General features: G+C 38.2%; 1 protein-coding gene across 3 annotated transcripts in view; it reads left to right on the plus strand.

Moving 5' to 3' along the window:
* The window catches only part of FSTL4 (follistatin like 4), a 645,791-nt gene that overhangs the window by 194,512 nt on the left and 437,171 nt on the right, over window positions 1-14,108 (plus strand). For all 3 annotated transcript variants that reach the window (XM_089530298.1, XM_089530316.1, XM_089530307.1), the window contains exon 4: window positions 5,551-5,799. In XM_089530298.1, coding sequence (XP_089386424.1) covers window positions 5,551-5,799 — 249 coding nt within the window. The remainder of the gene's footprint in view (window positions 1-5,550; window positions 5,800-14,108) is intronic.

Below are 14,108 nucleotides of genomic sequence, written 5' to 3' on the forward strand. Positions count from 1 at the left end.
GAGAGAGGGGAATGGGTTACCAACAGATATAAATGCAAGGTCACCTAGCTCCATCCATTCATTACTTATATGGAAGGGATATAGGCAATGCGCTTTCTATGTCCTTTTCACTGAGATCATGTGCCTTCCCTATCCCTGAGGCCATGGTTATTCATTCAGTCTCACTGATGTTGTCCATTCATTTGGCCTCTTTGATACAATCGTTCCCCTAGTGTGATATTTTTATTTTGTCAATTGCACTGTATGACATATATATGTCATTTCCCTGCAACCCTGATCCACACCAATCTGGAAATTCTTCCAGTTGGAAATTCTTCAGCTGGGGCACTGCCAGGCTGAAATGTTATATTTTAGAGATATCATAGTCAGGTATAACTACAACAATGGATTTCCATACTCATAGTTACATTTGGAAATGCAGGATGATGGCCAATATCTTGCTTTGATTTTTTAAAAATTACATGCATGAGATTACTCAAGAGTTATCACTACTTAGAAAAATAAAATATTGGTTCTGAGCAGCATCACACTTAGGCACCCATCTGTGAACAGCAGCAGCCAAAGATATGAAGTTTGCAGCTTTATCTCTTACCTTTCTATCACTTCCAACTACTGTCTTCCACTACTATCTACAGGGTTGTCCTCATAGGCCAAAAGGCCCATGTTCCCATCAGCCTTGTACAGTTTAGATGATTCAGGCCACAACAATGGGGCCATGATTGAGCCCAATCCTGCCAGACTGGATGTACATCCAGCCCAATCCTAGGGTAAGCAGCATTTGCCCTGAAGTAATTTGACATGGAAACTCCATGGCAAATCCCAGCTGTTTATATGCCCCTAATGCTCCTTACCTTGCTGTGTTGTTACTCAGAAGCCCCTCATTGCCATGCCTGATGAGGAAATGGGGCACTTGGCCACATGAATGCAGCCAGATGTCCTCTTTCCGCCTCAGATAGCAATAGCAATAGCACTTTACATTTCATTACTGCTTCATAGTGAAATAAGCACTAAGCAGTTTACAATGTGTTAGCCAGTTGTCCTCAACAAGCTGGGTACTCATTTTAGCAACCTATGAATGGATGGAAGGCTGAATCAACCTGGGGCCCTGCAGAATCAAACTTACAATGTTGTGGCTGCAATACTGGCATTTAACCACTGTGCCACCAGGGCCCTTAGATGTGAGGATGGGGGAGGGGGGCATCTGAGTACAAGTGACAGTGAATCAATGCAAAGAGTGTGCACCAATAACAAGTCTTGGGTCAGCAAAGGGACAGGTGTGTAAAGAACTGCCCATCCTGAAGCCAACCTGGGGATAAAGCCAGGTGAGCACTGGCACCAGAATAGCATGGGCTCAGCTCATACTATCTTGGCCTGTCTTCTCAGCTGCTACAGCTGACTACTTCACTAGGTAGAACATTTTTCTGAGCTCTAGGAATAATGTGTTCTCTGGGCAACTGAGCAAAATGTTCCCATGGATATTTTTGCATGCATTCAGAAGCTAGCTAGGAGTGTGAGACCTGTTCTAAAGACTGCAAGGATGACATTGTGGTGGAATGATTGTATTATTTATTAGGGCCTCAGTCCAATCATTATTCCCAGCTAGAGCCTACCTACTGGGATTTACCAACTGTGGTGTTAAATTCATGCTGGATTTTATCCCTTGCTTTAAAAAAGCGATTCAAGTTACTGAAACGAATAATAATAATAATAATAATAATAATAATAATAGTTTTTATTTATATCTTCCTGCCTCTCCCAATGGATCGAGGCGGGATCACAACAGAGTTAAAAACAATTACAATATTACAACATTAGTTACCACATAATTAAAACCACAGCTAAAAACATGAAACATCAATCAATCAGGGTCAGGTGCTCTTGTTCCATACCAATAGTCTTCATAGGATATAAGTACAGCCAGATGGTATAGATCCGTTCTCAATTCCAGTGCCCCCCCACCAAATACATAACATGCACAAGATATTTTCTGCCAATCTAAAGACTATTATTCATTGGTGACAACGATTTGTAGGAGTAACAGATGTTCTGCAGTAGTCGCTACTTTCATGCATAGACTTCTAAATATTAGAAGCATCAGAAAATTTGTCTGTGTCTTCTGGGTGAACCAGCCAGTCTTTGCGCTTGCCATGTGCCTGCGTGCTTTGTTTAACCAAGTGAGAAAACAGCAGTCTTCTGCTGAGACGTTTATGCCCAAGTTGTGGAAAACTTAACGAAAAGTAAAGTGTTCTTTGTTCCATTGGTGTGCTCAGGGCAAGACCTTCAATGAAGGTTGGCTAATGCCTTCTTCACTGAGAATGAGAAATCTTGAATTCTTCACGGCCTTTCCAAAACCAGGCTTGAGTTCGTACAATGGTGTTTTAAAAAGAGACCCAAAAATCCAAAAGAAAGCTTTTTCTTAACTAATGAAGCAATGGTTATATTTGTGCTGATTTTCTTCTGCAGGGCTTCTGTGTTTCAGCATGCTGGGACAGTGTGTTTTGATAAAAAATGCAGTATAAAATGTAATTGTAAGTGACCTTGACAGTCAGGCTATACAGGGGTCGCATTATTAGCATTCCCATGGATATTGTCACAGGGACACACTGAACAATTAGTAAAACGAATAAAGGATATTCAGATATGCCACTTAGGGATTGTTATTTTTATGCCTTTTGGAGACATTTTGACCTTCTAGTTTATTATGATCCAAGAAAAATGTCAATATTTCTCAGCTCGCCAAGGTTAGTGGAATTTTAATGAGTTATTGAGTGAAGCACTTAATCCTCCAGTAACAGATTCCTTTCCTTTGAATCTACAGTGATGAATATAAAAGTTTAACTATACAGTACTTGTGGAAAAAACAGTTTTACTTTCATTTTTGTAATGTGTAGTCAGTGAATGATACCCTAATTTCATTTTTTAACAATTTGGGCTGCAGGGGGTTTGCAGACCCTGCTTTCTACACTGAAGCATTATTTTATTATATGATAAAGCAGCAGCAGAATAAAAGCCTGAAGTAAATTGCAAATCAACCTTTCTGTTTTGATTATTTTTTTGCAATATCATTCTGTAATGTTCTATAATGTGCTTATTACAATTATTGCTGCACAGTAATCTTCTAATTTTTAGAAACTTAGATAATTGACATAATGCTAGTTATTAGTTTTTGTACAGAAGCTTTTTTAGGAAATTGTATTCTGTATAAATTATTGCTAATAGCTATAAGTTTTGAATTCTCTGAATAAGCAGGTGCCTCATTACTGGAAAATAAAAATTACATTACTAGCAGTTTAGCATCACCATGTCTTTCTGTTTTTTGTAATGTCTATACTGGTGAAATAGTTCAAATTCAGACAAATCCCAGATCAGGAACTAAAATGGATGGACTCAATTTTTTTAAAAAAATCCATACTGAAGCATACTTTCTCCGAAACAACCAAATGCAAATATTAACACTCCTGACATTTTAGATATATTTTTCCCCAAACTTTCCATATTGGGCAAAGGTGACAATTTTCTTCCCTGGGGCTATATGGGGACTACATGATTGCCCAAAATCCCCCCCCAAAAAAAAAATTGATATTAAAGAACCAATAGTGAATACAAGTTAGGTATATGGGGAAATACGTTTGTGTGTAATATACACATACACACACACCAATGCAAAGGGATAATGTCATGTATGCAAAAAGTGACTCTACACTCCTGATGGCTACCAGAAGAATTGAATCCACCTCGAAACGTAGACTTGCTTAAACCATTTTTCTGTGGGATTATGCGGGGTCCATAATAGTGGGTGCTTATTTGGAAAATAAAAGACCGTCTTCTCTTCTACTGCATGCTACAGTATTCTTTAAATCCTGCACTTATCTCTAACCCTAGTCCTTGCAATTACATTCTTCTGAAATTTTGCTGGTTTCCTATCTAAACCATTTTAAAGAAAACTTCTAAAATTTATTGGAATAGGATGAGGGAAAGAGACTTATCCTCTCCTATCCCAATTTCACTCAGAATTTGAATGTTATTGGTAGGTCCCACCTTTTAAAAATCAAAACATAAAGACATACAGACCCAAACCCCTACACTTATTTGTCTGCTGTTCAGTATATGTCCGTCCCACACATTAAGGTCCTCTGGGAAAAGTCTACTTCAGCCTAAAAAATCCAGGTTGACATCAGTTACCCAGAGGGCCTTCTGCATCGCTGCTCCAAAGCTATGGAGTAACCTGCCAGAGGAGATCTGCCACATTTCTACCCTTACAGCCTTTAAGAAGGCCCTTAAGCTGGATCTCTTCTGGCAGGCCTTCCCAGCTTAGCTTCCCCTCCTTGAATATGAATATGAATACATGTATGTGACGGTTAATTGTGCTTCTCTCTGTCCGCCAAATTTCCCCCCAATTTTAGCCATTTGTATTTTAATGTTTTATATTGTTTATTTATATTGTTGTTTTAGCATGGGGATGGGGGGGTTGAGAAAGGGATTACTTTGAATCTGTGTGCATTTTTAATTGTATTTTTTATTGCTGTAACCCACCCGGATTCCTTGTGATTGGGCGGGATATAAATAAATCATTATTATTAGTAGTAGTAGTAGTAATGTGTTAGTACAATTACAATTTTGATCTAATTCTGATGAATCGCCTTGGACTGATTCAGAAGCCATCCCGTTGATTCACACTGAATTGCAAATTTCAGTTCAGAAATCCAGGTGTTCATGATCTAAACTCAGTGCTAGTGAATTTAGATCATCAGCACCTGGATTTCTGAACTGAAATTCGCAATTCAGTGTGAATCAATGGGATGGCTTCTGAATCAGTCCAAGATGCATTCTTCCCAATAGTTAAATCAAAATCTGAACTGAATTATGTTGCATTGTCAATCGTCATTGAAAGTTAAAAATTAGTGTCGGTATAAATTACAATGTACCCTTAGTATCCACTGGGGTTTGGTTCTAGAAATCCTATTAAACACAACAGAGAATAAAATGATGTCCCTTATATAAAAGGGCAAAATCAAGATTTGTTTTTCAGAATTAATATATTTTTGAATATTTTCAAGCCATAAATTCTTGAATCTGTGGATAAAGAACCTATGGATATGGAGGTCTGACTGTAATATCAATGGTAATGAGAAATCAAATGATATTACCTGTCTGTCTCTCTGTCACATGATGGAAGACAGATTTCTATTTTAGAAAATCAAAGATGATATGATGGAGTCAGACAATGCTCTGTTTTGATGCACTCCAATTTTATTGTTCAACTGTTACCAAATGGAACATGGAACACTGCCTTCCTCCAGCATAGACCATTGCCTCATAAACCTTACTATTGTTTATACCAGCTTGTAGTAAGTTTCTATAGTTTCCAGCAGGATTCTTCCCCAGTCCTACCTGTTTTAGAGAAAGTGCCACAATCAATATGATGTTTGCCTGACACAGTGTTGCAAAAACATGTTGTATATAAAAGTATATTGCTGCAAAAGTATTTGCTCCCCAAGAAGTATTCAGCTTAGAATTGATACCAAAACATTTTTTCCTCTGCTTTTCCAGTGCTTTATGGACAAGATGGCCTCCATGCATCATGTGAAAAGAAGTATTGTGGTCGAGGCAGTAAGTGTGTTGTGAACAAGGAGACTGACAAACCTGAATGTAGATGCATAGATAACTGTAAATCTAGTTACATGCCTGTGTGTGGATCTGATGGCAAATTCTATGAAAATCACTGTGAACTCCACCGAGCTTCATGCTTGCAAAGGAAGAAAATCTACATTATTCACAGCAAAGACTGTTTCTTCAAAGGTAGGACTTCACTCTGATAAATCTACAGAATTTATTCCATTTATTTTGTTGTGTCAGATTGTGAGCTATGAAAATAAGCATTCAATTTTTTTTTTAATTGTGCAGTCCCAAAGACATTATTAAAACATTATTAACATATGGATATATCTGCATATATTACATTGGGCCCATACCTAGTCCTACATAGTATAACTTAAATCTCATTTATTCCATTGGGCCTCCTCTAGTATAGCTGTGTCTCAGGACTAGTAATAATACTACCCCAGTCGTCTCAGTATCTGGTAGCATTAGTAGTGTCTGGCAGTATTAGTAATAGTGATATTACTATAGTGAAATAGTGAAACCAGATTATTTCTGTAGTGCAGATGCAGCCTTTGTCTTTACTGAAAGCAGTTAAGGAGAGTTATTTTATTTTATTTTATTTTACTTTATTTTTTCATGTTGGATTATTTCACTGTGAACTCCACTGAACTCACAGCTCCAGCAGCATTTCTCCAGTTTAAGTATCCTCTTCAAAGCTTCTCCAGTTCCCTCCAACCCCACAGTGGGGTAATCAATGTGGTTATTTTCCTTTTATCTAGCCTATATCACTCTTTATTAACAATAAAAGGAAGGTGTTTGTACTTGAGCTAGCATACTGTATGCTGGGCATTAAAGTTGTGGCCAAGACTGTCTCTGTCTTTCTCACTTCCTGAAGCACAGTTCCCAACAAGCTTTGGGATGGAGAAGGAAGACTAAGGAAAGGAAGATAATCTTTGTGGAATAAAAGTGGAGGCCTGATTGCTCCTGAAGTTGCACCAGCAGGGAATGTGCTAGTGGTGCCCAGTCTTTCAGCTTTCTGCCTACCTTACTGTTCATGCATCACTGGAACAGTAACAAATTGAAATTGGGGTAGAAGAACATTTGTATGAGACAAGAGGAAGTATGCCAGTGCCTCATTGCCCAAGTGTGTGTATGCCTCCCAGAGGAAGAGAGAGCATGGGGGTAGGAAAGGTGTGAAGAAAATAATCTGTGGGGATAATGGCAAGAATTAAGGGAAATTTTGGCCTGTTACAGACAGCCAAAATAAAGCTGCTTCGAGTCACTTTGGAGGTATGATATTTCAATGATACATGTGTCCTAAGAGTCCAAAGGCCGCACCAAAGCCACACTCCAGTCCTAAGGACTGGAGTGCAGCTTTAGTGAAGCTTCCAGACTCTTAGGACTCATGCATCATTGAAATACCATATCTCCAAAGTGACTCGAAGCAGCTTTATTTTGGCTGTCTGTAACAGGCCTTTACCTTGCAAAACAGGCTATAAGACTGACGAGCAAATGAAAAATGAGTGGTCTATGACTTTGATAGAGAAGTAACAATGGTGTGAATATGGTCCATGCAGGGAATGGCTATGGTGGTGGTGATAGAAGAGATTCACCAAAAGGAAGATTGTACAAAAATGAATCACAACATGAAATTTATTTAACTCCTTAATTGCTTAAAATTTAATTTTTTGGGGGGGGATTAACTGTTGAAATTTATAAAAACATTGTTGCATTCAAATGGTCGACTTATGCTAAAAGTCTATAAGAATTGATTGGATGAGTATGGATTGTTCAATTCAGTAGAGATGACCAGAAAAGCATTGTGATGTGCATGCTTCCTATATATGTTGCATTTAATTTCATTTAAAGGGAAGGTAATAGCTATGTGGACTTGTGGAGTGAGTGAGCAACAATATAAATGATACTCACTATGGTAATGACCAGGGTGCTTTGTCTCTAGCACAAGGTGCCGGAATGCTGAATGTGGTGGGTGTGGGGTTATTTAAGGCTTGATCACCCTCTCATGTTCCTCTCTTAATTTCTAGGTGATTATGGCAAGACTGCAGGTCTTGTGGCCATAGTATGGTGTACTGGGCAGCATGCTTGGCCCAAAGTTGTCATTTGGGGCCTCAACTGGAGTTGAGTGGTGTTGCCACTGTGGAGTGGTTTGTGAGAAGGGGCCTCCAGTGGAGCAACCTGATGCTTCTTTTGTTTGAGGAGCACACTGGGCTGACTCCTGACATGTTAGTCATTCACTTAGGGGAATAACTTAGGTTGCTGAAGGGTAAAACCCTGGTTTTACAACAGTGAAAGAATTTTAGCAATTAGTCATTAGCCTGGGGTTTCCCATGTTGTGTGGTGTAGGGAAAGTAATCCCAAACATATTGACCTTGCCTGCAGAAAGGTCATCATTTTGGGCCACATTCCCTCACATCCTGCCAAAGTTTGGACAGAGATCTGCAGTGCTGATGGTGATCAGTGCTGGTCTGTCAGGTGGGCAAAAGGGACTAAGCAATTACTTGTTCCTGGCAGGTTATGGGAGAAGATATAAGTCTTCAGTGATCATCTCTGGCACTTTTTGGTGTAGGGTAGGACTCTGAAACCTCCTCTTATAGGGTTCTGAGGCCTGGGATAGGGGTGGGGAAGGAGGCTACCATTGAGGTTAATCTGGGAGCTGGGCTCTCATTTTTAGAGACCTGAGGCTTGGGTGGGAGTCCCTTGGATTACCTTCCCATTGTGGTTGGGCAAGGAACAACCAAAATATTTGGATTGCACTTTGGAATGAAGTGTTTCACCCAAGAGAAGGCAGAGAAAGTTTTCAAGGGGTTGACATCTGGCCTCAGCTGGTAGCTCCCCACTCTTGCTTCATTTCCAGGCTGACATGACTTAAAATAGGTTAGATCAAATAAAGTGACCCTTGTTTAACTCAATTTTCCATTATTATTACCAAGATGCAACAACTGACATGAATAGGGGTTACAGAAGTAGAATTAACTCTGGAACAGGATCAGGACCATCTAGCTGTAAATTAACTGAAAAGGGACAATTATATGGCCAGTTTGGCACATGATGTATATTTATTTAAACATTTTTGCAGGACATTAATTTATTTAGTTCAGCCTTATCCCACATTTTCAATATGGAAGTAGTTGCCTTGCCTTCAGATTTCAAGAAATTTGAATTCTTTTAATTTTGCATATGCATACTGATTAGCATGTGCAAGTTCTTTAAAAATCATTATCCTCCTTTATCTTCTTTTGTGTAGCTAAATGTCCTTCATTTTCACAATCTATAAGATCCACCCAATCTCTGACATTGAACATAGTAGCCTCGGAAAATGTCTAATCATCCTGTTTCAGTAGCCTTATCCTTTTGATTGTGGAAAAAAAACAACCTTTAAAGCTGTCCCAAATCAAGCCTTTCACTCAATCTTTTGTGCATTGTGGGAAAAATCACTTCCTTTTACTTGTTGTGAATTTGCTACCTCTACCTTACCATTTTTATCTTTGTGGATGTATGTAGTTTAGCACACAGCTAAAAAACGCGACTTACCACTGCCAATTTCAGTTTGAATTCGGGATACATCCAGATTTTATTGAATGCATCTGGCTGCTGATGCTGCCGGCTGAGTTCAGCCCAGCTAACCTCTGGCTACAATCCATGCTGAGTCAGCCAGCCTCTTTTCAAAACCAGGAAGCTCTAGCTTTGCAAATCGGCCAGCTGAGCTCAGATTCTAGCCGGATGTTACTCAGGATTCACCCGGATGGCAGCACCAGCAGCAAAATGCATGTGATAAAATCTGGATGTATCCTGAATTTGAATTTAAATTGGCAGCAGTAAGTCACATTTTTTTGGCTGTGGGTTAAACTCCTATTTTTACTGGTGTAGGTGGAACAGGAACTCATACTTAGGTAGATTTGTCTGCATCTAGTTTTGTTTCCACAGCCCTGAACAACAGATGCTTATGCTAGCTGTTATCTGGTTGTGAAGAGACAGATCACAGTCACTTTTTATTAGTTCATTGTGATAATTTGTATTTGACTTGGAAGAAGCCCTTCATCCTGTTAGAATCAATGTGAACAACCAAGGCTGACATGAAGGGATCTCTGCCAAGGGGAATTATTTTCTTGCAGACGCTTACATACTCTTCACTCTGAACTCCTTCATCATTTAATCTGTATTTCTTTCAAGCCGCTACAGGAAAAAAATTCTTTGAATTGTAGCATAAGTAATGAAACACATATAGCATGTTTTTTTTTTCCAGCCCCCCCCCCCCCCTTAAGTTTTGGTTAAATTAACTGTTTCCTTGCATTTCGACAGGCTTACGTAACTATAAGTGTTACCATTCTTTCTACTTGAACAATCTCATATAGGGATACTGTTTGAATTGTCCTTATATGGTGTAACAGTTTTAAAGAAGTCTATGTGTTGCCAAATATTTTTTTCAAAGATGTAAGCATATGCATTAGAGAGCCAGCATGATGGAATGGTTAGAAAGGGAGACTTGGACTCTGGAAAACTAGATTCAAGCTATTCCTGCTTGACCAGGAAAACCTACTGGGTTAGTAAGGAAAGTCACACTCTCTCGGCCTTGGAGGAAAGCAGTGACAAACCTCTTCTGAACAAATTTTGCTGAAAAACCCTGGGATAGTTTCAACTTGAGGCCTCTATAACTCAGAAGTGATTTAAAGGCCCACAGAAGCAGAAGCAGCAACAAGAAGTATATGCATTACCTTGCGAAATACCCATTTTGATTCATTTCAACTTTATTATAGTGCAGACCCTTTTTGTATCCTCATGGGAACTCTTCCAGACATAAGCATGGAGAAAAATTAGTGTGTGGTAAACAGACAGAGAGCTCTCTGTCTAACAATCATGAAAGTGTTAGCAGAACAATTTAGTGTATCCCCAAAGTGTTTGACTTCCGCATCACTGATTATGTGCTGACATTATATCTAATGATACAATGTCATACTTGACTAGGTTTTTTTTACAAACCATGAAGCTATGTATGAAATGAATAAGTTAATGTTTCCAGTTAAATAAGCATGAAACTTCAAAGATAAAATAATGCTTAGAATTTCCCTATGTTTTTGCTTTTTGTGATTTGAAGGAGACTATGAGAAATATTTGGGGGAAATGCAAACACAACAATAATGAAAAATCAGTGATGCCTTTTTAGCCAAGGCAAAACTAGTAATATTAACTCAAGTACATACTGTAGCTGAATTTAGACACCATACATTGAGGACTTTAATTTATTTGTGCTCTTCATGAATAATGAGGACAACAGGAGAATAACATTATGGATAAGGATCAGACACCACCTTGAAAGTTTCTTTTCAGAAGAATAAATAAGCTTACATGATGAAGCTATCTGTAACTGAACAGTACTCTATTATGGATGAAGTCATTATACTCATACTCCTCGAAAACTAATTTTTTAAGGCCTGGGACTACAGGTCAGAAAATGAGAGCTGCTGAAATGCCCCTGGTGTGACTGTAGACAGACTCTTAAGTTCTTTATACTCCATCATTCAAATAATTGTTCTTGACAACATTTATATTTTGACTATTACCAAGAAGAAATTCAGCAGCATGGAAATAACTTTTCATTAAAACAAACAAACAAACAAAAGTGCTGTGGATTTGTCCTGGGAATGCTGTTTGTATGAGTGAGCATTTAGAATGTTGTCTAACCAAAGTTAATCTACCGGTCCTTAGTTGAACATGTCCTTTTTTGGGAAATGGGAATTCAAGTGTGTTTAATATTGCTTGGATAGACTGTCCACTGCCTTTACCTTGGACCTGTGATCAGTCACATTTCAGTTCATGTTTGTTTGTGGAAAATTAGGCAGAAGAGGGAGTTTATCTGCAGATGCTCTATTTTTCAGTGTCTGTAATACATAGGGAATTCCCTATAGAACACCATCTGACACTACAGAATGAATTTCTATTCTGAGATAGTTTTCTAATATCCAAGTGACAAATCTCATGCCCTTTGCACATAAGTAGTGATCAAGAGCATAGATACAACTTTAGTGGCAGAACGTAAAAGTCGGTACCTAATAAGTGATGACAAAGCTAGGATACATCATCTTTTTTAAATGATGTTTTTGTCTCTGCTTTCAACTCCCTTCCCACTGCCACCAAACACTCTTATTCTGCTGTTCAGTGGAAGATTGTCACTGGGATTTTATCAAACCAATATAATTCACAGATGTAGTGGTGTGAACCCAGAGAGATGCCCCTAGAGTGTACATAACAAAACAACACTCCCTCACAAATAAAAATGCAAAAATACTCGCAGCTGTGTTCTTTTGTGTATTCAGTGCAAGTACTTTCAATAAAAATGCCTCAGCAGCATTTTTGCAAGTTGTTGTGCAATGTTACTTTGTTGACTCATGCAATATTATAATACCAGAAAGAAAACAAAGGATTCATGTGAATCAGTAGCCCAAAGAAACGGTTGAAGGTGTTGTATACACATCCTTTGAGACTTCAGCTTTATACATGATTATGTATACAATTATATATAGGATGGTACTGTGAGCATGAGCCCCTATTAAATCCACCAGGGCTTGTTTCCAAGTTGACAAAAATGGAATCTCATTGTAAATAAATAACAAAGAAGATGATGGAATGTAATTTTGTAAATGAAAGAAATTTGACCTCTTGAACTACTATCTTCTGTTGTACCAAACTCCAGGGTCAAACTAGATAAAATACCATTAATGCAATTAGCAAGTTTTTTTCATAGTAAATTGTAGATAGAGGAGATTTGATCCAGATGTGTGTGTGTTTGTGTATGTGCACACACATGTGTATGCATTTACATGGTGAAGTGTGACACACACAAAAAATACCCCAGACTAGATAGGGAATACAATGAGGCCAAAAAGTTAAACCACTCTTTTCTCATGCATGTAACCTTCCAATTTACATTTTAAAATCCATTCATGGATTACCTAATTTCCTAAGGTTCAGGCTGCTTGTATATGCTATGCTCTTCATCAAGGTCAACAATATCAACATCATATATTAAAAGCACTATAAGGCAAAAAACAGAAAACATAATAGGGTAACTCATTGTGGGATAACAAAAAGAACATTGTTCCACAGGTTTTCATAGGACTAGAGGTGGCATATCGTCTGTTTTACTATATTTTATGATATATTAAATAAAAGGTAAACAGGTACCATAAATTGTGCCTGTACTTCTCAATAGCTTCACCACAAATTCCAGTCCCATAGATGTGCTCTTCACCAATTTGAAGAAAAAATGTTACGATATCTTCCTGTTTGCCACCAATACAAGATGAACTTTAGGACACATAAAGACAGTAAGATCTTTATGTTGCAAGGACAAACTGTCATAACAGAATAACGATAATAGATCCAATCCATGGATTACAAGGGACTGTTTGGTTAGTAATTGCACTAACCATTGGACAAAAGATCTGGACTTGACTATCACAATTACACAGAGGTGAGCTTCTCCAGCATTGACCACTTAAAATTTTCATTAATTTTTTTCCAGACAAAATTGAGTAAGGTGCCATCTGTTGAATGTTCTTGGATCGCAAGGGAAATATATCTAAAAGGAGGTTTCAGCCATAATGTGCACCAGGCGCCTTCACTATTTTCCATGAGAGTCCCTTTCTCATGCATGCTTATCATCTATAAAGTTGCAATATGGCATTTCAGTACATGAAAAAGAGCTTACAGGTCATATCTTTTCTACAGTTCAGTGCTGACAGTAATAATTCCTCAGAGTGTATTATGGATTACATTTTTACTTAAGACACAACTATGAGGTGGATGCTTTTGTTTGTTTTATCTCCTGCCATTTCCCCAATATGGGGCCTAAAGTGGATTACCATATAAGATTAAAACAAAATACAATTAGAATAACATTTGATATAAATGTTTTGAAAAATTAAAATGATTCTATTAAAAATTTAAGACAGTTTAAAACAGTTTAAAATATGCTATAGGTATAACTTTTAAAACATCATAAATGATTCCTTCAAATACTTGTTTGGGGAGTACTGGTACTTATATAGGTTCTCTTTCTTCCAACCGCTGAAAAACTCAAGAGGAAATGTGATACGCCCATGAATTGTAGCCTAAGAAGATATCAAGAGTAAAAATATTTGTTTTAATTGTTGTTTTAATTGTTTGATCTTCTGCATGCATCCTTGTCTATAAATCACATGAAGTCCAGTGAGACTTCTTGCCACTCTGGATGGGATGTGCATTTGGGCCCGGTTGGAAAAGACCTCATAGAATCATAGAATCATAGAGTTGGAAGAAACCACAAGGGCCATCCAGTCCGATCCCCTGCCATGCAGGAACTCTCAGTCAAATCATCCCTGACAGATGGCCATCCAGCCTCTGTTTAAAGACTTCCAAGGAGGGAGACTCCACTACACTCTGAGGGAGTGTGTTTCACTGTTGAACAGCCCTTACTGTCAGGAAGTTCCTCCTAATGTTGAGGTGGAATC

Source organism: Sceloporus occidentalis, unplaced genomic scaffold (assembly GCF_023333645.1).
Source record: "Sceloporus occidentalis isolate IW3139 unplaced genomic scaffold, rSceOcc1.0.p SCAF_1, whole genome shotgun sequence".
Taxonomy (NCBI): Eukaryota; Metazoa; Chordata; class Lepidosauria; order Squamata; family Phrynosomatidae; genus Sceloporus; species Sceloporus occidentalis.